Source organism: Chlorocebus sabaeus, chromosome 13 (assembly GCF_047675955.1).
Source record: "Chlorocebus sabaeus isolate Y175 chromosome 13, mChlSab1.0.hap1, whole genome shotgun sequence".
NCBI classification, from domain to species: domain Eukaryota; kingdom Metazoa; phylum Chordata; class Mammalia; order Primates; family Cercopithecidae; genus Chlorocebus; species Chlorocebus sabaeus.
In genome coordinates, this window is record NC_132916.1 from 54,212,863 (window position 1) to 54,235,347 (window position 22,485).

The 22,485-nt window shown below is 36.3% G+C and overlaps 1 protein-coding gene across 4 annotated transcripts in view; it reads right to left on the reverse strand.

Annotated features, from left to right (window-relative positions):
• TMEM244 (transmembrane protein 244) overlaps window positions 1-22,485 on the reverse strand; it is a 37,115-nt gene that overhangs the window by 14,165 nt on the left and 465 nt on the right. For 3 of the 4 annotated variants that reach the window (XM_073022457.1, XM_073022458.1, XM_008007087.3), the window contains 2 exons: window positions 7,361-7,446; window positions 5,141-5,214 (listed from right to left, as the gene is read on the reverse strand). In XM_073022457.1, coding sequence (XP_072878558.1) covers window positions 5,141-5,214; window positions 7,361-7,446 — 160 coding nt within the window. Of the gene's footprint in view, window positions 1-5,140; window positions 5,215-7,360; window positions 7,447-12,208; window positions 14,627-15,668; window positions 15,997-22,485 lie in introns of those variants that run through there. The other variant, XR_005241286.2, reaches the window with a different exon arrangement.

A 22,485-nucleotide genomic window follows, 5' to 3' on the forward strand; every position in this document is an offset into this window, starting at 1 on the left:
GGGACACATTTAAAGCAGTATGTAGAGGGAAATTTATAGCACTAAATGCCCACAAGAGAAAGCAAGAAAGATGTAAAGTTGACACCCTAACATCACAATTAAAATAACTAAAGAAGCAAGAGCAAACACATTCAAAAGCCAGCAGAAGGCAAGAAATAACTAAGATCAGAGCAGAACTGAAGGAGATAGAGACATGAAAAACCCTTCAAAAAATCAGTGAATCCAGGAGCTGGTTTTTTGAAAAGATGAACAAAACAGACTGATAGCAACACTAATAAAGAAGTAAAGATAGAATAATCAAATAGACACAATAAAAAATGATAAAGGGGATATCATCACTGATCACACAGAAATACAAACTACCATCAGAGACTACTATAAACACCTCTACCCTAATAAACTAGAAAATCTAGAAGAAATGGATAAATTCCTGGACACATACACCCTCCCAAGACTAAACCAGGAAGAAGTTGAATCTCTGAATAGACAAATAACAGGTTCTGAAATTAAGGCAATAATTAATAACCTATTAACCAAAAAAAGTCCAGGACGAGATGGATTCACAGCCGAATTCTACCAGAGGTACAAAGAGGAGCTGGTATCATTCCTTCTGAAAGTATTCCAATCAATAGAAAAGAGAGAATCCTCCCTAACTCATTTCATGAGGCTGGCATCATCCTGATACCAAAGCCTGGTAGACACACAACAAAAAAAGAGAAATTTTGGCCAATATTTCTGATGAACATCAACGCAAAAATCCTCAATAAAATACTGTCAAACCGAATCCAGCAGCACATTAAAAAGTTTATCCACCAGGAACAAGTTGACTTCATCCCTGGGATACAAGGCTGGTTCAACATACTCAAATCAATAAACGTAGCCCATCATATAAACAGAACCAATGACAAAAACCACATGAGTATCTCAATAGGTGCAGAAAAGGCCTTTGACAAAATTCAACAGCCCTTCATGCTAAAAACTCTCAATAAACTAGGTATTGAGGGAATGTATCTCAAAATAAAAAGAGCTATTTATGACAAACCCACAGCCAATATCATACTGAATGGGCATAAACTGGAAGCATTCCCTTTGAAAACTGGCACAAGACAGGGATGCCCTCTCTCACCACTCCTATTCAACATAGTGTTGGAAGTTCTGGCTCGGGCAATCAGGCAAGAGAAAGAAATCAAGGGTATTCAATTAGGAAAAGAGGAAGTCAAATTGTCTCTGTTTGCAGATGACATGATCGAATATTTAGAAACCCCCATCATCTCAGCCCAAAATCTCCTTAAACTGCTAAGCAATTTCAGCAAAGTCTCAGGATATAAAATCAACATGCAAAAATCACAAGTATTCCTATACACCAAGAATAGACAAACAGAGACCCAAAACATGAGTGAATTCCCATTCACAATTGCTACAAAGACAATAAGGTACATAGGAATCCAACTTACAAGGGATGTGAAGGACCTCTTCAAGGAGAACTACAAACCTCTGCTTAACGAAATAAAAGAGGACACAAACAAATGGAAGAACATTCCATGCTCATGAATAGGAAGAATCAGTATCATGAAAATGGCCATACTACCCAAAGTAATTTATAGATTCAATGCTATACCCATCAAGCTACCAATGACTTTCTTCACAGAATTGGAAAAAACTACTCTAAAGTTAATATGGAACCAAAAGAAATCCCACATAACCAAGACAATCCTAAGTAAAAAGAACAAAGCTGGAGTCATCACACTACCTGACTTCAAACTATACAACAAGGCTACAGTAACCAAAACAGCATGGTACTGGTACCAAACAGATATCTAGACCAATGGAACAGAACAGAGGCCTTGGAAATAACACCACACATCTACAACCATGTGATCTTTGACAAACCTGACAAAAACAAGAGATGGGGAAAGGATTCCCTATTTAATAAATGGTGGTGGGAAACCTAGCTAGCCATATGTAGAAAGCTGAAACTGGATCCCTTCCTTACGTCTTATACAAAAATTGACTCAAGATGGATAAAGACTTAAATGTAATACCTAACACCATAAAAACCCTAGAAGAAAACCTAGGCAATATCATTTAGGACATAGTCATGGGCAAAGACTTCATGACTAAAACACCAAAAGCAATGGCAAAAAAAGCCAAAATAGACAAATGGGATCTAATCAAACTAAAGAGCTTCTGCACAGCAAAAGAAACTGTCATCAGAGTGTACAGGCAACCTACAGAATGGGAGAAAATTTTTGCAATCTATCCATCTGACAAAGGGCTAATATTCAGAATCTAGAAAGAACTTAAACAAATTTATAAGAAAAAAACAAACCCATCAAAAAGCAGGCAAAGTATATGAGCAGACACTTCTCAAAAGAAGACATTTATGGAGCCAACAGACATATGAAAAAATGCTCATCATCACTGGTCATCAGAGAAATGCAAATCAAAACCACAATGAGATACCACCTCATGCCAGTTAGAATGGCGATCATTAAAAAGTCAGGAAACAACAGATTCTGCAGAGGATGTGGAGAAATAGAAACACTTTTATACATTGTTGGTGGGAGTATAAGTTAGTTCCACCATTGTGGAAGACTGTGTGGCAATCCCTCAAGGATCTAGAACTAGAAATACCATTTGACCCAGCAATTCCATTACTGGGCATATACCCAAAGGATTATAAATCTTTCTATGATAAAGACACATGCACGTATACATTTATTGAGGCACTATTCACATAGCAAAGACTTGGAACCAACCCAAATGTCCATCAATGATAGACTGGATTAAGAAAATATGGCACATATACACCATGGAATACTATGCATCCTTAAAAAAGGATGAGTTCATGTTCTTTGCAGAGACATGGATGAAGCTGGAAACCATCATTCTAAGCAAACTATCACAAGAACAGAAAACCAAACACTGCATGTTCTCACTCATAGGTGGGAGTTGAACAATGAGAACACAGAACACAAGGCGAGGAACATCACACTGGGGCCTGTCGGGGGGTGGGGGGCTGGGGGTGAATATCATTAGGAGAAATACCTAATGTAAATGACAAGTTGATGGGTGCAGTAAACCAACATGGCACATGTATACCTATGTAACAGACCTGCATATTGTGCACATGTACCCTAGAACTTAAAATATAAGAATAATAAAAAAAAGTTATAAGATGTTGAGCAGGATTTTAACTTTTAGATAAGTCTGTTTTCTTCTCCATAAATTGGAATATGGAGTATTATTTATCTCAAAAAGTTGTTGGGAGGATTTTAATGTAAAATGAAAGAAATTTGCAAACTATTCTCTGCCATGCAGAGGAAAGATACTAGTAATTGGAGTGTTTTAACTGGACTCACACTTTCCAGGGTCCTTGCTAAAACTGGTCTCTTGGGTGACAAAATTATTGAAACCTACACAAAACCTGACCATAATAAATACATGCCAAAGTCTCTGAGATTACTCTCATATTTTATTAATATCTCTGAGATTAGACAAGTATAGATTCTCAGAGCAACAACTTTGAAGAGTTATGACATTTATCTCCCCAAGCCCAAAATTAAAGATTTAATAGGCTGAGGGTTTATTGATATCTTTGTACAAATGTTTGTGTTTTATGGGAGGAAAGGACGACTGTAAACTCTGCCAGGCATTTTGGGGATCTTCACTAATCCCTGCTATATAAAAGATCATCACTGGTCTCCGCTATGAAAAAACACAGCCTTCTCCAATAAGCCTGTGATATTGCCCTTTCTTTAATGACTGACCCAAAGACTAGAATTAAATAATGACAGTTGAGTGTTCAATCTCTCCCTCTACCCAAAACACACACATGGGCCATACCTGACTCTTTACTGGGACTATATTTTTTAATCGTTTGTGGATAGTGTTGGTAAAAGCTAGGGAAGTGCCTGAAAGAAAGTTAAGATAAAGTGTTAGACTTCTTGTATTTCAGAATCGAAGTATCTCGTTCTCACATATGCTTTGCTATCCAAAATTGAATCAATAATGGCACCAAAAAAGGATACCCATTTGAGAAGGCTGTTCTAAAGCTTTCTATTTCAATTCAGTAACTCTAACTGAACAAGTTTCCGATACAAATTATACTAGAAATCCCATTTCACTGGCCTCCAGCAATTTTTCTATATTTGCATATTTGTACCCCAAAAAGATTCTCCAATGGTTTTCTAGTGAATTGTATGATTTAAGAAATTGACAATACATTAAAAAACAAGAATAGGGAAAAACTTAACAAAATATTAAGAGTAATTACTGTATATAGAATGTAAGTATGCAATTTATTTTACTTTTTTCTGCTTGTAGATATTTTCTAAACTTTCATTAATTAATGTTTTATTTTATGATAGAACACATTAAAATTTTACTTTTCTAAAGATGTAGGAAACTCACCATGAAGAGCCCCCAAACAAGAATATTTTACATATATTCAAGGTACATAGGTGTAATTATTAATATACATAAGGTTAACGAACATACTAGATATTAATTAATAACTATTCAACAAAAATGCCAAATTTAAAAGAGACAAATTTTGCCTTAGTGTATTCTTTCTTATTGTTTTTCTTCTGCAACAAGTTCTATACTATTTTGGGAAGAAAAATAAAACCAAGCAGAAATGTACAAAGTAGAAAATGAAAGTTCTCTGTCATCCCAAATGGGAGATAACAATTTGTTGCATAATTCTCCAGACTTCTTATCACTGACACCATGTATTTTACTTTATGCTACAAAAATGAAATTGTATTATATGAACTCTTTTGCTGTATTTAATTTTCTATTTTATATCTCACAAATATTTTTCTACATCAACACATTAAGTTATTATTCTTCCTTTTCTTTGAAAATAATGAATAAAAATTCACCCCCAATACAATGAAATGAAAATTTATATAAGAATTCTCCTTCCTTTTCTCCACTTATTCCATCTTATTCCACCTCCAAGGAATTACAACTTTAAAATTTTTGATAGCACTTTTCCTCATTAATTTTTGAAGTCAGATAAAATGCATAGATGACTGTGAGATAGGCCTGATATTTAAAATTATTTTATTAAAAAATTTATTTTTAGTGGCATTTTGTTCACTAATTGATAAGAATTTTAAATTAAAACAATTACCTTTATAGTTTATGTTGAGCCATGAGGGATTTGTTTTGAAATCAAATGGTGCCAGGACATCCAACTCATGCACACTAAAGATGTTATAAATGAAAACAGTTTACTCTGGATGAAGCAGTTCATAACTGCACATCAAAGCAACGCATATTACTATTCTCATACAAGGATAAGTTACTCCATTTACCCACATTATGGCACATTTCAAAACTGGCTGAAATGGGAAGAAATTACCAGTGAAGATAATAATCTCTATAGAATTTTTTTCTGACTCAAACGTCTCACTCTTCTTGCTAGAATTACAAGTTGTGGTAACAGTTACAGCAAACTTTCAGATCAATCATTAGGTGAGAGGGAAAAAAGGTAACAAGGGACAAGGCAATGTCTAGCTACAAAATGTAAGCTCACTTTAGGGCCAAACCAGTAGTTCTACTGATGTAAAATAGGTTCACCCTAATGGTGCTATAACATATTTTTTAACACTAAGTGAGCTACTGTAGCAGTTAGAATTAATAAAATGCTAAATACATCTCATCATGGATATATTTTTGAAATGTAATGTTGAAAAAAGTTATAAAATGACACCTATTATATGATACCATTTATATAAAAAAAACTTGCTAAGCAGAAAAAAATGAAGTGAGCTAAAAAGAGTTTTTAAAAACTGGCTGACTTGGATGACAGCCAAATAACGTTTTGTCCACATTGTCTTCTTTGTCCAATTAAGTTCCACTTTGTCCACCAAGTGGACTTAATTTTATTTGATGTCTCAGCTAGAATCTTGGTATTTCCTGCCATCAAACATGGAAGGAGAATGTAATACCATGGAGACAGCGGAGGCTTGAAAAACAACAAGATACAGGTTCTAATCCCGGTGGTGCTATAACCACGAACTTGGGCAAGTCACCTAACCTCTCTGGGCTCCAATTTCCTATCTGTAAATTGAAGCGATTAATCTCTGAGTTCCCTTCCTGTTCTAAAATCTGAGTCTATAAAGCACACAACTGGACTTTATACTATACCCAAGTTTGTAGTTATGTGCAGCTGGCCAACCAGTTTGCTGCCTCCTGAAGCTTTAAGGTCTAATTACTTCAAATTCCTCACCTCTGACTCATGTTAACTACAAACCCTTGAATGCTCAGAGAATCCTACAGAGTCTTGCCTTCTCCTTGCCCCGGGCATAGCCTCACCATCTCCAGTCCCAGCAAAGAGGCTGAGGCTGCATGTGAGCGCCAGATACTTCCTCCATGGGCTTGCCTGCAAGCATGCTGAGTAACATTCTTTCCATTGCAAACACTGGTACCATTATTTTTTGATAGTTGCATATTGGTATTAATTTGCACATTGAAATGGAATTCCTTGCTTGCACAATAAAATTAAATTGTGTAAGCACTCAATTTCTAAGAAATCATTTGTAAATACACATAATGAATCTCAAGGCAACCAATATATTGGCAGCCAAAATCTGTAGAGACAAAATTCAACCATAGCAAGACAAAAAATTACCTGAAAATATACTGTTTTACACTTACATAAAAACAATACCATTAAAATACATGTATTGTCCCATTTTGTCCTCATAATAACTCTTTTTTGGATTATTCCATTTGACAAACGAAGGCACTGAAATAGGAGATACACTGTGGTTTGGTCAAGATGATTCAGAAAGTTAGTAAGAACTTGGGTCTCTTGCCTCCCAAAAGCTATCTCCAATCTAACAGAAATTATTTAAATTGGATGTGGATGATCTTTAAGCGCCTTTCTTGTTCAAGCCTTCTCTGATTCAATACCAGACCAGGGAGTAATGGGTTCACTTTCTTTCCATGAACATCCTCCAAAGAGGTAAGAGAAACAGTCCTAACTGATTCTATCCACTTCATTTCATGATTGTTACTTTTATCATTTTCAGAGATAGAACATTTGCCTATTTTCACTTAAATAATGAAAGTAGGCTGGATGCAATGGTTCATGCCTGTAATCCTAGCACTTTGGGAGACCAAGGCAGGAGGATCATTTGAGGCCAGGGGTTCAAGACCAGCCTAGGCAACATAGTGAGACCTTATCTCTACCAAAAATTAAAAAATAAACAAAAGTAAGAAACTATGTCTTAAAAAAAAAATCCACATCCTCTAATCCATAAAAACATATGAAACGTTAACTATAAAAGTCTTTCCTATTCAATGTTAGCTTTTTAATTCTGTTTGAAGACAATGTGCTACTTACTCAAACAACACGCACCCCGTGCTCAGGGACACGTAGTACACGGTGTAGAATAGGATGACACACAGAAGAAGCTTCTGCAAAACAACCTGTGGAGAAAACAGGTGTGAGGTCCAAGAACCTGGGATTTTTCACATGGTCTTTAGTAACTAGTTTGGCAAAAGATGATGAATGATTACTAGATAGTGTTGGCTAGCCTTGTATTGCTTAAGGACCCATGGGATGGGAAGGACTTCAAAGTGTCCATCTTGGAGCTTCTTTGGCGGTATAATTTTCTTAAGTGTCATGTGTCTTGGGTTTAGTTTATCCTTCCTACCATGTATTAAAATCAGTTAGTTTTTCTTTTCATTTAAACATTAATAGCCTCTAGATATTTCTAGATGATTGCTTTCATTTCAATCCAAAATAAGATGAATAATATATAGTCTCTATATTAGTGTGTGTTTTCAACCATTAAACTTTTCTTATTTCTGTTAATATTAAAATTCAAATAACATTTTAATTTTTTAGTACATTCACTACTATAAAATTTTCCTTGTATAATCCAAAAACATGAGGATGGTACTACATACCCAGAAAACCTACAAATACTAAATCTGTGTAAGACATTTGGAACTATTTTTTTTAATTAAATCATAATTTGTGAGACAATATATTTGTTGACAAATTTTATAAGAAGATACACTGACTTTTCCCGACAAATTTATAAAACACTACATATTTTTAAAATAATGCTAGCTGAAGAGGTTACCATCTTACACATTTGCACCAAGAATTAATGCAATATACAAATCCATATCACTTACGCTCCATTCACTGGAACAAACTTCCTAAATGCCAATATTTGTATTTTAACTTGACAAAATGACTCTAAACCTCAGCTGTGATAATAATATAATCTTGCCAGTCATAATAATAATGGAAAGAACCACAGTTACTTTTGCACCAACCTATAGAAAGATGAGAACAGGTAAATTCCAAATAATATTAACAAAAAACCCACATAATACCACAATAATTAAACCTCTGTACAAGAATTTACAGAGCAATTTGGTAAAACACAATAGATGGTCCTGAAATGGACTCTTCCACATCTGAGACCTAAGAAAGAAGCACTGCAGATTAATGAGAATTGGAAAGATTATTTGACAAATGGTCCTGTGAAAATAGTCTAACTTCTAAACAGAAAAATCCCATTAGATTCCAGTCTTGTACCAGACACCACAATAAATTTCAAGGGGATTAAAGGCTTAAATGCCAAGGAATAGGTTGAGAGAAAATATTTGCAATATATATCACAGGAAAAGGATTGATATCTATAATATATAAACTCACACAAATGTTAGAAAAAGACAAACCAATAGAAAAATGGACAAAGTATATAAATAGGCAATTCACATGAAGAAATACTTAAAAAGCCAACAAACAATCAAAAATGTGCCAAACTTCACTATTAACCTTTTCAAAGATATCCTTGTGACTATAATAAAGGTCGCAGCATTTCACATGAGAAATGCTCAATTTACTCACTTTATTCTTTTATTTTAGAATCTTAAAGCCATTTTTGCTTAACCCACACTCCAACACTTTAGGATTATTATTAATTTTACTTGAATGACCAATTCACCAAACTGACCACATATTTTCACTTGCCTAGGTACAGAAGGAGCCCACAGCTAGAGGCAAGAGGAGAAGCTGGTTAGCAGAGAGTAGACCACAACTAAGTGACTGAATGGACCAAATTTACAGATCTACTAAGAACCTACTTCTTCCAACTATTTTTAAATGGGTAGGATGTGAAGCCTGAGAGGGCCATGAGAAAACAGGACTCCAACATTCTGGGACCTTCAGAGTCTTACCCCCTCCCTTGCTCCCACACCATCCTCAACACTCCCTACTCTTTGCCTATGTCCACCCCCAGCCTTGCTCACCAAGTCTCATCTCTCTTCGCTGATTCTTATCCCCAGTTCACCCTCAGGATTTCACATTCCTTGTCTCTGTTTTTTTTTTTTTTTTTTGAGACAGAGTTTCGCTCTTGTTGCCCAGGCTGGAGTGCAATGGCACTATCGCGGCTCACCGCAACCTCAGTCTCCCAGGTTCAAGCAATTCTCCTGCCTCAGCCTCCCTAGTGGCTGGGATTTCAGGCATGCACCACCAAGCCCAGCTAATTTTGTATTTTTAATAGAGTCGAGGTTTCTCCATGTTGGCCAGGCTAGTCTCAAACTCGCCTGCCTCGGCCTCCCAAAGTGCTGGGATTACAGGCATGAGCCACCCCGCGCCTGGTCTTCACATTCCTTGTCTCTTAATCTCTCCTCCCTCATGACCTTCAGTCTCTCCTTCCTCAACCCTTGGTCCCCTCCTGTCCATGCTCCTCATTCTCTCCCTAAGACCTGCATAGCCTGTGGTTCCATGATAGCTGACACAATATGATTTTTTTAAAAGGAATGTGTACAAAAGAGACCTTCTTCCCACAGCTGTCTTTCTTTTATCAGAGAATAAAAATCCTTCCTAGAAGCTACAAACAGCCTTCCCATTATGTCTCATTGTCCGCCACAGGGCCACATGTCCACTTACTGAGCAATCACAGGTAGAGTAAAAGGGTTTACCATGGCAGCTTTATGACATCATGACTGCGCTTCCGGGAACAGGCACCTACTGCCTCAATAAAAGAAAAATTGGAGTTCTATTAGCAGGGAAGAAGGAGTTGGGCAGGAAACTACATCTTCCACTCGGAAAGAATCAATACGGAAATAGCTAAAAGCCCTCATTTTGTAGCAAAGAGTCTTTGAAGTCAAAAGAAAATGTGGAGGTATTGCCTGAGTTGAGGCCCATGCATCAACTGGCTCAATTCTTCCCCAACTGCTGGAATAAGAATTTGCTGCTGGGAGATGGGTATGTAAAACGGAGCAGCTGGGAGCTTCTTCAGCACTATAATTTTTTTAAGAGTCATGTGTCTTTGGGTTTGCTTTATTCTTCCTACCCTGTATTGATATATCAATTGTTTTTCTTTTAATTTGAGCATTAATAGCCTTTAGATCTTTCTAGATGATTGCTTTATTTCATTTCAATCCAAAATAAGATGAATAATATATAGTCTCTATACTAACATGTATTTTTAACCATGAAACTATTCTTATCTCTGTTAATATTAAAATTTAAATAACATTTTAATGTTTTAATACATTCATTTACTATAAAATTTCCCTTGTATAATCCAAACATGAGGATTGTACTACGTACCCAGAAAACCTACAAATACTAAATCTGTATAAGACATTTGGAACCATTTTTTAATTAAATTATAATTTGTGAGACAATATATTTGTTGACAAACTTTACATAGAGATACACTTACTTTTCCTGACAAATTTAGAAAACATTAAATATAAATATAATATCAAAATAATATATTTCAAAATGATTTGTAAGAAATATTTGGAAAAGCAAGGCATAATGTTTATAAACAATTTTTCTACCTGAATTATAAGTCTAGATTTTCAAATAATACTTTTCTCATAAGCAAATTCATTTGCTTTTAGTATGTTCTTCCTCGAATCTATACCCTACAGAGTCTATAGAACGTAAGTATTTTCTAAAAAACAATCAGACCATCACTTCCTCTGCTTTATATCCTTTTATGGCCTCACATCATTATCAGGATTTATTCTTCCAATTTTTTCATTTGACAAATAGTTACTGGGTGGGGTGGCAATGCAAGGTAAATTGGATGTGGTCCAAGCCATAGAGATGCAGTTGAGCTGTTGTTCTCAAATGTACAAGCATCAGACTCACATTAAGGTCCTATTAAAACACAGATTACAGGGCCCAAGTCCCAGAGTTTCTGATTTGGTAATTCTGGGATGGGTTCCAGGAATTTGTGTTCGTAACAAGTTCCCAGCTGATGCTGGATCAGCTGTACCTATTACCACACTTTGAGAACTACTGATCTAGAGGCAAGAATGAGTGAAGAAATGGCTACAATACAAAGAGAAGAGGTATAATTGAGGAGGGTATGGGGTGCTATGTAAGCCCAAGCAAGACAACAGCAGAGAATGGGTAGGTTATGTGTGTGTGTGTGTTTGTGTGCTTCCATGCACATGTGTGAAGGGGGCATGAACATTCCCCAGAAAATCTTCCACGACATTTATTGTAGGTTTTCTTGAGTTACGATATCACATCTGCATTACCTCATTTCATCCTTATAAAACTTCTGAGTGGTAGAATCCTTTTTTAGAGAGAAGAAAAATGAGGTTCAGAGAGCTTTTGTAACTTTCTGAACATTTAACAGTAGATTGCTGAGCTGAGACGCAAGTTCTGCTCTGACTCAACCCTTATTCTACTTATGATGAGCTGGAGCAGTGGCAGGGGTGTCCATAGGCACAAGAAGCACTTGCAAAGACCTGGGTGAAGCCAAACTTGACGGAGAGGAGTTTTGGTAGGAGAGGTTTAAAGAGCTGAAGTCAGAGGTGAAGGGAAGTTTACGCCTTAATGAGGAATTTTGCATATCTCTGAAGGCCCTGGGGAGGCTGAAAGATTTAAGGAGTAGTATAGACTAGAGAGGGGCCATTAGGTCAGGGAAGCATTTAAATGGGTTTGCAATGGAAATGGAGAGGAGGACAGGTATGTGAACTATTAAGGAAACAGAATAGATAACTTGTGGGGGTTAAGGGAGAGGAAACTGTTGACTCTATCTCCTAGTTTCCCAACCCAATTTTATTGACTGGTTGGACAATAAGGGGAGCACTATCAGTTCTAAATGACTGGAATGGTAATCCATAATCTAGCTCAGTGCTGTCCAGCAGAAATACAATGCAAGCCACATATGTAATTTTAAATTTTTTAATAGCCACATTTATAAACATTTTGATAGGGTAAAATTAATTTTAATAATATTTATTTAACACAACATATCCAAGATATTATGATATTGACATAAATGAATCATCAAAAATAGAGATATTTTATGTTGTTTGTTCATACTACGTCTTAGAAGTACAAAAGGTAATTTATTTACAAGACATCTCAATTCAGACTAGCCACATTTCAAGTACTAAATTGCCATGTGTGGACAGTGGACAAGACAGTTCTCACCTCTGCCTGTCCTCCAGCCTCATCTCCTCATCCCCTGCCCCAGTTAACCTAACTATATTGACTATTTATTGGGGATTCCTACGTGACAATCACTGTACTCATATTTTCTCACTGTATTCACCCTTCCCTGTACCCCACCACTATATGCATACAGGAAAAACTTTCTGGGTTTGGTTGTCTTTCATTTGCATTTCACAGACTTGGAAACCAAGACAAAGAGAGATTAAGGAACTAATCCCAGCTCATGTGGCCTACATGTGGCAGGGCTCCAGGCCAGATCTGCTGGATGTTTCCTCTCAACCCTGTGCTGTCCTGCCCCCACCCAGAAGTTCAGAATGAAAGCATGCTGAATAATCTTTATTTATTTATTTAGAGAAGGAGTCTTGTTTTGTCACCTAGGCTGGAGTGCCGTGGCATGATCTTGGCTCACTGCAACCTCCACCTCCCAGGCTCAAGCAATTCCCTGCCTCAGCCTCCCGAGTAGCTGGGATTACAGGCATCCGCCACCACACCCAGCAAATTTTTTGTATTTTTATCTAGAGACGGGGTTTCACCATGTTGGCCAGGGTGGTCTCAAACTGCTGACTTCAAGTGATCTGCCTGCCTTAGCCTCCCAAAGTGCTGGGATTGCATGTATGAGTCACTGCACCTGGCATGAATAATCAATTTTAGTTCAACACTCTGTTTTTAAAAGTATGAAAACTGTGACTCAGACAAGTTGAGTGAATAGCCCAAGGACACACCTTTATTTAGTGGCCAAATTGAGATCAGGAAAATAATTGTATTGAATTAACAAAGTAAAAGCACTTAATGCGGTCCAAATGAGGGAGCATTATTTTATTATGATACAATATTATTGCTGCACTCTAGGAAAAGCCAATATGTGAGATTCAGAATTTGTAGCTGTCTAGATATTTGGCTACTGCCAAACTTTTTATTATGTTTTTAAATATATTTGGATCCTGAATCAAATAAACTTTTAAAAATTAAGACATTTATGGGACATTTGGCTATTTAAACTTGACTGGATATTTAATAATGTTAAAAAATTATTGTTACGTTTTTAAGGTAAGATAATGGTATGGTGTTTTTTTCTAAGTCGTTGTCTTTGAAGATGCATAAGGGACATGTTTGCAGTTGAAATAATATGATGTCTGGGTTAGTTTCCAAATAAAAAGATAAGAGAATAGCTGGAAATGAGGATGAAACAAGATTGAATAGGAGTTGATAATTTTGAAGCGAGGTGAGGGATAAATGGGATTCATTATACCATTTTATTTAAATTTGCATATATTTACTTTTTTGGTAATACCTTTTTTCAATAAATTTATTCAACCAGTGAGCATCTTCACAAAATTTAAAGCATGCTTTGATTAATACAATTTTGAGGAACATCCCTGAGGGATGCGGTAAGGGGTAACCTTTGCTTAATACCTGTATGTGCGAGACGCTAAGCTAGCCACTTTGCAAACCTTATCTCCTTTAATCCTCACAACAACACTGCCAGACAGGAAGTATGATCCATCTTTATCACTGGAGCACAGAAGCTGGCACTTTGCCTTGTTTGTTCCTCTGGGGTCAAGGACATACGGTTTCAGGGGGTTTACAAGTACTCCGGCCCATTGAGATGGGGCTGGCATGAAGAGAAAAGGGTCACTGAGCAAGTCCATGGACTCAGCAAAGTCCCAGGGACCAGAGGGCATGTTGTTCTGCTGGACTATACAAGGGCAATGAAGAGGCAGGTAGCTATGCCTACTGGCAAGGCGAAACACACCTTCCCCCAGTAACAGCAGGTTAACAGGGCTCTACGAGGGGTTTGTCTGCAAACAGTGCCTCACCTTCCTTTTAGCGCCCTGGCGCCAGCCACAAACCGTTCTAGGTAGCCTTCTTCTGCCTTCTCCAGCTCTTCTCCACACAAGCCCCACAACCTGCAATCCAGTCTCAGCCTCTCCCCCAGCCACCTCCTCACCATCTCCCTCAAGATCCGGTGCTCCTCAGGCAGATCCCTGCAGAGCCTATTCAAGCTCCCTCTGGAATTCTCTTTCCAGTCTATTGATGGAGCTCATTTTGGAAGTTGAAAAAACAAACGAGCACCCACAGCACTGAATGTTCCTCTTCATTGCTTTCCCACTACACCAAGTCTAATTCTCCGGCACAACATCACCTCCAATGGAGGAACTGGTAGAAAAGGAAAACACAAGAACATTTCACAATATTATCTTGTGCATATAAGAAAGTCACCCATGGGTCCTGTTATTTCCTTTGTGTTCACTCTTCTCTTTGGTGCTCCAGCCATTCTTAAGTACTTCCTATATCTGGAAAAGTTCAATGCTGTTCCCCCTATCTAGAATTACTGACTCCTCTCTTTGGAAAACTAACTCCCACTCATCTTTTCAGGTCTAAACTGAGACCTCACTTCCTCCAAGAAGTTCCCCTGACTTCTTATTCTCTACTGTATGCTCCCTAACACTCTCTTTTCTCCCAAAAAAAGCCCTCATTAGTCTGAAGATTTATAATATTCAAACACAGATCATTATAACTGCAGTTTCTTTATTAAAAAGCTTCCACCTTTTTTTTTGTTTTACAATCCTATTCTGAAAATGAAATAAATGTACACCAGTCTGCAAAATGTGCACATTTATGATGTAATGAATGTTTTTACAAGTTGCTTTCAGAAAATGGTCTGCTACAACTTGTCTTTACATCTTTGTCATCTTTTTCAATCAAAATATTTTGATACCAGCCTTCCTTCTACTGCCCTAAAAACTAAAGCAGTTTTAATAAGTTGAAATTAAGAAACGGCTATACCTATGTAAAAAAGGATAGAGGAAAGTGCTATTGATTTGCACACTTAGAATCTCCCAAAACCATGAGCACTATCTTTGCTAGGGCTAGGCTGGAACCTGGATAGAATATGAGTATGTGCAGGTGGCATCCCTAAGGATTCAGAGCTTAAGTGGAGCTGAGTACTTCAGCAGTGTAACTCACTTAACTGCCTTGCCAATTTCTACACTGGCTCGATGGGGCATAATTCAAAAAGGAAAAGCTCACATTCATTCTACTCTCCTGGAGCTGAGAGCCACCTCTCTTCATTTAGCTCTCAAGTTTTTCTTGTTGTTGCGTTTAATAACACCCTAGTGGGATGTCTTCTAGATATTATTTTATGGTTCTGCAAGTAATTGCTAAAAGATACAGGGTCTACTTTTTCTATGCTACTTACCTCATTTTATTTAAGAAGGGACTGGGAGGAAGAGATGTGTCCATTTGGCTCACTAATATATGTGTAGTGTCTGGTGTAGTTCCTGGCACACATTAGGTATTCAAAGAACATAAGTTGTTGGATGATTTGTTACAGTTTTAGAATTAATAGAAGGATGGCTCTACAGACATTCTGGTTATTTAAGTAGAATCAGTTACGATTGGTCAGAGTCCAGGCCACACTGAACAGTACCCCAGATAAAAGCAATCTTTGCTGTACAGTGAGAGAGTCACCAATCAGGAGATAATTATCAGGTGTTGATATTCTGCCCAAAACTGTTTCAGACTTCCTGGGGATAAAAAGGAAGAAGTAAGAAGAGACAAAATAATCACACAGAAAATAATTAGAACAAGCAAGTATACCCAACATTTATATGACTCTTTACTGTGTACTTGTCTAGATGAGCTCACTCATCTGATTAAACATGTGAGTTAGGATTATAGTCACCTCTTTATAGATGAAAAAACAGAGGCCCAGAGAAATTAAGTGATTTTCACAAAGCTAGTCACTTAAAGAGTTATAATTTGTATATACAATTGTATATAAAATTTATTGAATCCTGGTCAGAACAAAAAGCTTTGTGGTTCTGATTACAGCTGGTCCCTGACTTACAATGGTTCAATTTAACAATGTTTCAACTTTACAACAGGTTTATTGGGACACAATCCCATTGTAAGTCAAGAAGCATCCATAATTGCTAAAAGTAATTGCAAAGCTACCTCACAGAAAAGAGATAAGCTAGGTTTCATGAAGATCTAGCCTCCTAGGAAAAATCACAATGGTCCAGACTCTTCATATTCAACATCTGCCCACATACATGGCCTTTAAGTGGTTCACAAAGGTTATTATTCTTAACGCTGGTAACTGCATTTTAACAAACCTCTCAGGTGATTACAATGGAAATAACTACTGAGGATATAGGAGCTGTTCTAGGTGACAAACAGAAACCTAGACCTGTCCTAGAGTTTCCCCTCAGGCAGGATTTCCACATGGGACAGCCACAGGTCTGGATTCCTGAGCAAAATGGGCAAGAGACAAATTTCCAATTAAAACGAGCAAATGTAATATTTTACTTCACTAACAATAAAGAAACACATACCCAAACTTCATAGACACTATTGTTCTATCAAGTTAGTGAAGATATTTTTCTTTTTTAAAAAATGAATTACTTGTTCTGGTGGATGAAATGCATACTGTTCTAGACAGCCTTGCTAAAGACGGTGGGATATAGTGTCAAGCTAATGTGACATTATAATACATTTATTTCTCAATGACAGAAAGTGAAGACAAAATTTCCAAAGAACTTAGTAAGTGTTTTTCCCAAATTCTCACAGGCAGGAAAAAGGACATTCTCCTATAATTCAAAACTATTACTACACACAATAAATCCTACATAGATATAAAATATTATTGATATAGAGTTTATATTAAGATTTCCTCTATTGTTCTCAAAATCTGAGAATTCTGGAATCAATCATATTTTCACATGTTACATTTGGTTGTCATGTCTCTTTAGTAACCTACTCTGAATTTGTCTGATGGTTTCCTCATGATCAGATTCTTTGGGGAAGAATTCTACAAAGGTAATATTGTGCATTTCCCATTGTATCTTATGAGAAGATGTAAAATATGACTTTCATTATTACTGATGGTCAGTTTGATCACTTGGTAAAGGTGATATCTACTAGATCTATTTTCACTGCACTGTTCATCATTTGTAATTAATAAGTAATCTGTGGGGTGACACTTGAGACTATATAAATATCTGGTTCCCCCAAAACTGTTTAGCCATTCATCAACGTATCTCGTCTGAATCAATTATTTATATTGGTATTGTAAATCGATGGTTTTATTATTTTATTTTTTCTTCTGCATTTCAGTAGATATTCTTCCATGAAGAGATTTCCTTTCTTACCCTTGAACTTACATATTAATTTATATATTTATTATTTATTCATTTATTTTTGATAACTTATGGTCTTTTTTGTTTTCTGTGTGCCATAATTAATTAACATCATGATTCCTGTTGATGCTCAAATTATCCCAAATTTGATCAATTTGAGCACCTACCAGATACCACCTGTGTTCTTTTTACATATCCCCATCATTTTTATACTTCCTTGCTTTATGACATTCCAATGGGATATTGTCTTTTTCATTACTACATTTTCATATACACTTTTGTCTATTTGTGAACTTTCTATTTGCCTCCATTGAACTATCTACTCATGAATCAATACCACACTGTTTTAATTATAGAAGCTTTATAGTATGTTTTAATATCTGGCAAGGCATTTGTTAAAAGGATAGAGCTTGCATTAAGTGTTCTTACCACACACTCGTGCACACACAGGAAACCATCAATGGAGCACAAGGAAACTTTATAACGTTTACAAGGAAATTTGTGGAGGTGATAAATATGTCTATTATCTTAATTATGGTGATGGTTTCACAGGTGTTGAAAATGTTCAAATGTATAAACTTGTATACATTAAATAAGTACACTTTTTGTATATTAATTTATTCCTCAATAAAACTGCTTAAAAAATATCTAGTAAGGCTAGTCACCTCTCCTTTTTCTTTTCTTTAGGGTTCTTATAACTATTTTTATTTTTTCATATAAACTTCAAAATCTACTTGACTAGCTCCATAAAAACAACTTTGTTATTTTTATTGAGATTATGCCAAACTTATTAAGATGGGAATAAATGATAGCTTTATTATGTTTACGAGTACCATTCAAAAACAAGAAAAATTTCCAAACTTATTCAAGTCCACTTTTGTATTTTTCAGGAGTATGTTAATTTTTTTCTCATATAGATTGTACACACTTCCTGTTAAGCTTATGATTAAATAAATTCTTTTTGCTACTAATACAACTGAAGTTTCCTCTTCTGTTACATTATCTAACTAGCTATTGTGTGTTTATAGAAAGGTTTCTGATTTTTGTATTTTAATAGTCTATTACCTTACTGATTTTTAAAATTGTGTTAGTGTTTTCATTGTTGTTTTGGATTTTCCGTATATACTATGATATCAACTGTAAATAGAGATAGTTTTACTTCTATTTTAATTATCATGGCTCTTTCATTTGTTCTGATCTGATTGAATGGAATAGTATCTCTAACATATATTTTTTTATATATATATAATTTTTTTTTTTTTTTTGAGATGGAGTCTAGCTCTGTCGCCCAGACTGGAGTGCAGTGGTGAGATCTTGGCTCACCACAACCTCCATCTGCCAGGTTTAAGCAATTCTCCTGCCCTAGCCTCCCAAGTAGCTGGGATTACAGGCACATGCTACCACGCCCGGCTAATTTTTTGTATTTTTAGTAGAGATGGGGTTTTGTCATGTTGGCCAGGCTGGTCTGGAACTGCTGACCTCAGGTGATCTACCCACCTCAGCCTCCCAAAGTGTTGGGATTATAGACGTGAGCCACTGCGCCCGACCCTAACATATGTTTAGATAGTAGTGGAGTTAGTGGACATTCTTTCCTTGTTCTTGGCCTTTCTGTAAACGCCTCTAGTATTCTCCATTAAGTAATATACCAGCTTTAGGACTGCAATGTGTGTGTGCATGTGTGGTTACATATATATATTTCAGTTATATATCTGATCAGACAAAATCATAAGTTCTTATTTTATTCAGTATTTTAATCAGGAATGGTTCAGGAACGATTGCCAATTTTTGTCAAAGGCAGTTTTAGCATCTATGAAGATGAGTGAAGATGATCATATGATTTTCTGCTTAGATTTATGAACATCTAAATTATGTTAGTAGATAACCTAATATTGAACTATCCTTATGTTTTTGGAATAATGTCACTTGGTCATGATGTTTTATTTTTATGATGAGTTATTGGGTTCTGTTTGCTAATATGTTTAGATTTTTACTTCTGTATTCATAAGTAAGATTGATCTATAGTTTTTTTTGTACTATCTTATATGGTTTAGGTGACAATATATTTCTTGTTTCATAAAACTTCCTTGTGGCTTTTCTTGTTTTTCTATACTCAAAAATGATTTAAGTAGCATTGGGAGTATGTGATCTTTGAAGACTTAGGAGAATTCTTTTGTGAAATCTAGGCCTAGTCCTTCTGTTATAGCCTTCTCTATTTATTCTATGGAAACGGGAAGCCCTTGTGTGATTTTGCAAAGCAGAATGTTCCCATTGCCTACAATAGCTTCACTCTTCTTTACAGAGCAAGTAGCTATATTCACTAGGTCTGGCTCATATACCATCTTCTCACTCCACCCCTCACTGCAGGACAGAATCAATCTCTATTTTCTTTTATTGCTTCCATAATATTACATTTGTCTTATAGATCTGACCATGCTTATATTGTAGCATACCTACTTTTGGAGGTATACATTTCTTTCTCCAGTCTCTAAAAGACAGACACTGATTTGATCACATTTAATTCTTCAGCCCCCAAAATACGGGTCAGGCTTTCATAGGTATTCAATAAATATATTTTGAATAATAATCATGGACGGAAGGAAAGAAATAATGGAAGACAAGACCACTATAGTAGGAACCATAGTCTTTTTTTCTTTTTGAAACAGAGTCTTGCTCTGTCACCCAGGGTGGAGTACAGTGACACAATCTCAGCTCACTGTAACCTCTGCCTCCTGGCTTCAAGGGATTCTCTTGCCTCAGCCTCCCTGAGTAGCTGGGACTACAGGTGTGCACCACCACAGCCAGGTAATTTTTGTATTTTTAGTAGAGATGGGGTTTCACCATGTTGACCAGGCTGGTATTGAACTCCTGACCTAAAGTGATCTGTCTGGTTTGGCCTCCCAACGTGCTGGGATTACAGGCATGAGCCACCGCACCTGGCCGGAACCATAGTCTATTAATAAAGTATGTGGACTCTAAGTCATATATGCTGGAGTTTCTCCCCCAGTGATCTGAATCACTGGCAGGTGTGTGATATTGGCTGCTTACTTTCTGAGTTTCGTTCTACTCATCTATAGGTAAAGTTTCATAAGGGATTTGTATTCCAAACATGTGTACAATTCTTAACATTAAGTACTGTGTGTGCTCAATAGATAATACTTTCTCTCTTTCTTCTCCCCATGGGAAAGCCTGCATTGTAGTTCTCTGGACAATTCCTGGAGAAATCATGAGATATGACTCTCTCACCTGTAGAATCACAGCAAAGGATCCATCCTACTGATAAGTAGTTCCCTCTGAAATTGCCTGAATGAATGAAATTCTCCAGTTCAGGTGAACAGCCCTGAGGATATGCAGGCATGTGTTGTGCTTCTGAGATTTTTACAACATTTGTTTTACAGAGGAAAGTTTACATTAGTTTAACATAGTTAGGAAACATGTCGTCTACAGGAGTAGAATACATTGTATTCTGAACAATTTAGCAGTCCTCATACTTGGGCTTTCTTCCCAGTTCTTATGCTATTTTCCCAGACAGCAAATTAGTTAAATGGCCTTTGGCCATGACTCTTTCCCTTGAGTCAGCTTTTCTCTCGTTGAAAGTGTAGAGATAGGGGGGATTTAATTAGCCCAATGCCTGGCACATTGCATGCACTCAATAAATGTTTGTTGAGTATTCGAGTTATCTCTAGATGGTCACTTTTGCTATTACTATTAATTTATGAGCATATCAGTAATTATTGTGCTGATAATACTGACAGTGAACAAGCACTTAAAGAAGAGTTAACTCATAACTTACAGGGATGTATTATGAGAGTCCAGATAGTCAACAACCTGTCTATTTCAAACATGTTCACTATTATTCTAACGTTCTAAGGCTGTAATTCTACACATGAAGCTCAAATAATTTTAAGATAGTGAGGAACTGCAGCAACTATCTGGATATTTTCCCTGCAATGTGTGTGTGTGTGTGTGTGTGTGTGTGTGTGTGTAAGCCCCAACTAAATATAGAACCCCCATTCTTTGTGTAAGCTACTTAAGAGAAAGGATTTTATCTTTTAATTTTTATCTCTTCAGCAGAAGTTATTATTGCTAGTTCAATCCCAAATCTACACATAAATTATGAAATTTAAAAACCCCTTAAAAATAAGTTTTTAATAAATATTTTTCCTGAAATAATGTTTTTACTGACCTTGAAAATTTTTCTTAGCTGTTGTCATGCTCAACATTACTCACTGATGACATATGTGGTAATGATGGCAGTGTAAAGAAAAAGCTTGAGGAAATACACACGGTGCTGATATTTTACTAAAATGAATGTAGCACTCATTCGTAATTGTAATTTAATTTTTAAGTAAAAATCTGATTTCTACTATCATTCCCTTAAGCCTGGCTCGTTATAGGCCTAAAGCCTGTGTGAATTTACACAGCTGCTTTGAGGCTTTGCATATTTCCTTGTTTTAGATTCTTTGATTTTTTTTTAAGGGGTATTTTTACACTGAAGTAAAACACAACTATTAACACTAGCCTCGGGGGAGAAAAAGAAACTAACAAACCTACAGCTTGAAATGTTTCAATACTTTGCCTTTAAAATTTTGCACACCCTTTAGAAGTTACAAAAATAAAAACCACTCCCTGTAAAAAAAAAAAGAAAAAAAAAAAGAAAGAAAGAAAAAAAGATTGAGAACAAACTGTCATGATTTCAGAAAACGATAGCAGACTTGCAGGTGTTAACACCAGAGAGCTTACCTCTGAATAAAATGGTGCCTTCCAAACAGCCACTATTTACATGTTTTAGAATCCTTTCTTGGGCATGGGTGCCTTTATATTGCCCTATTACCACAAGATGCAAGCCGTGCAGCAGAATGTTTTCTGTATGGTACC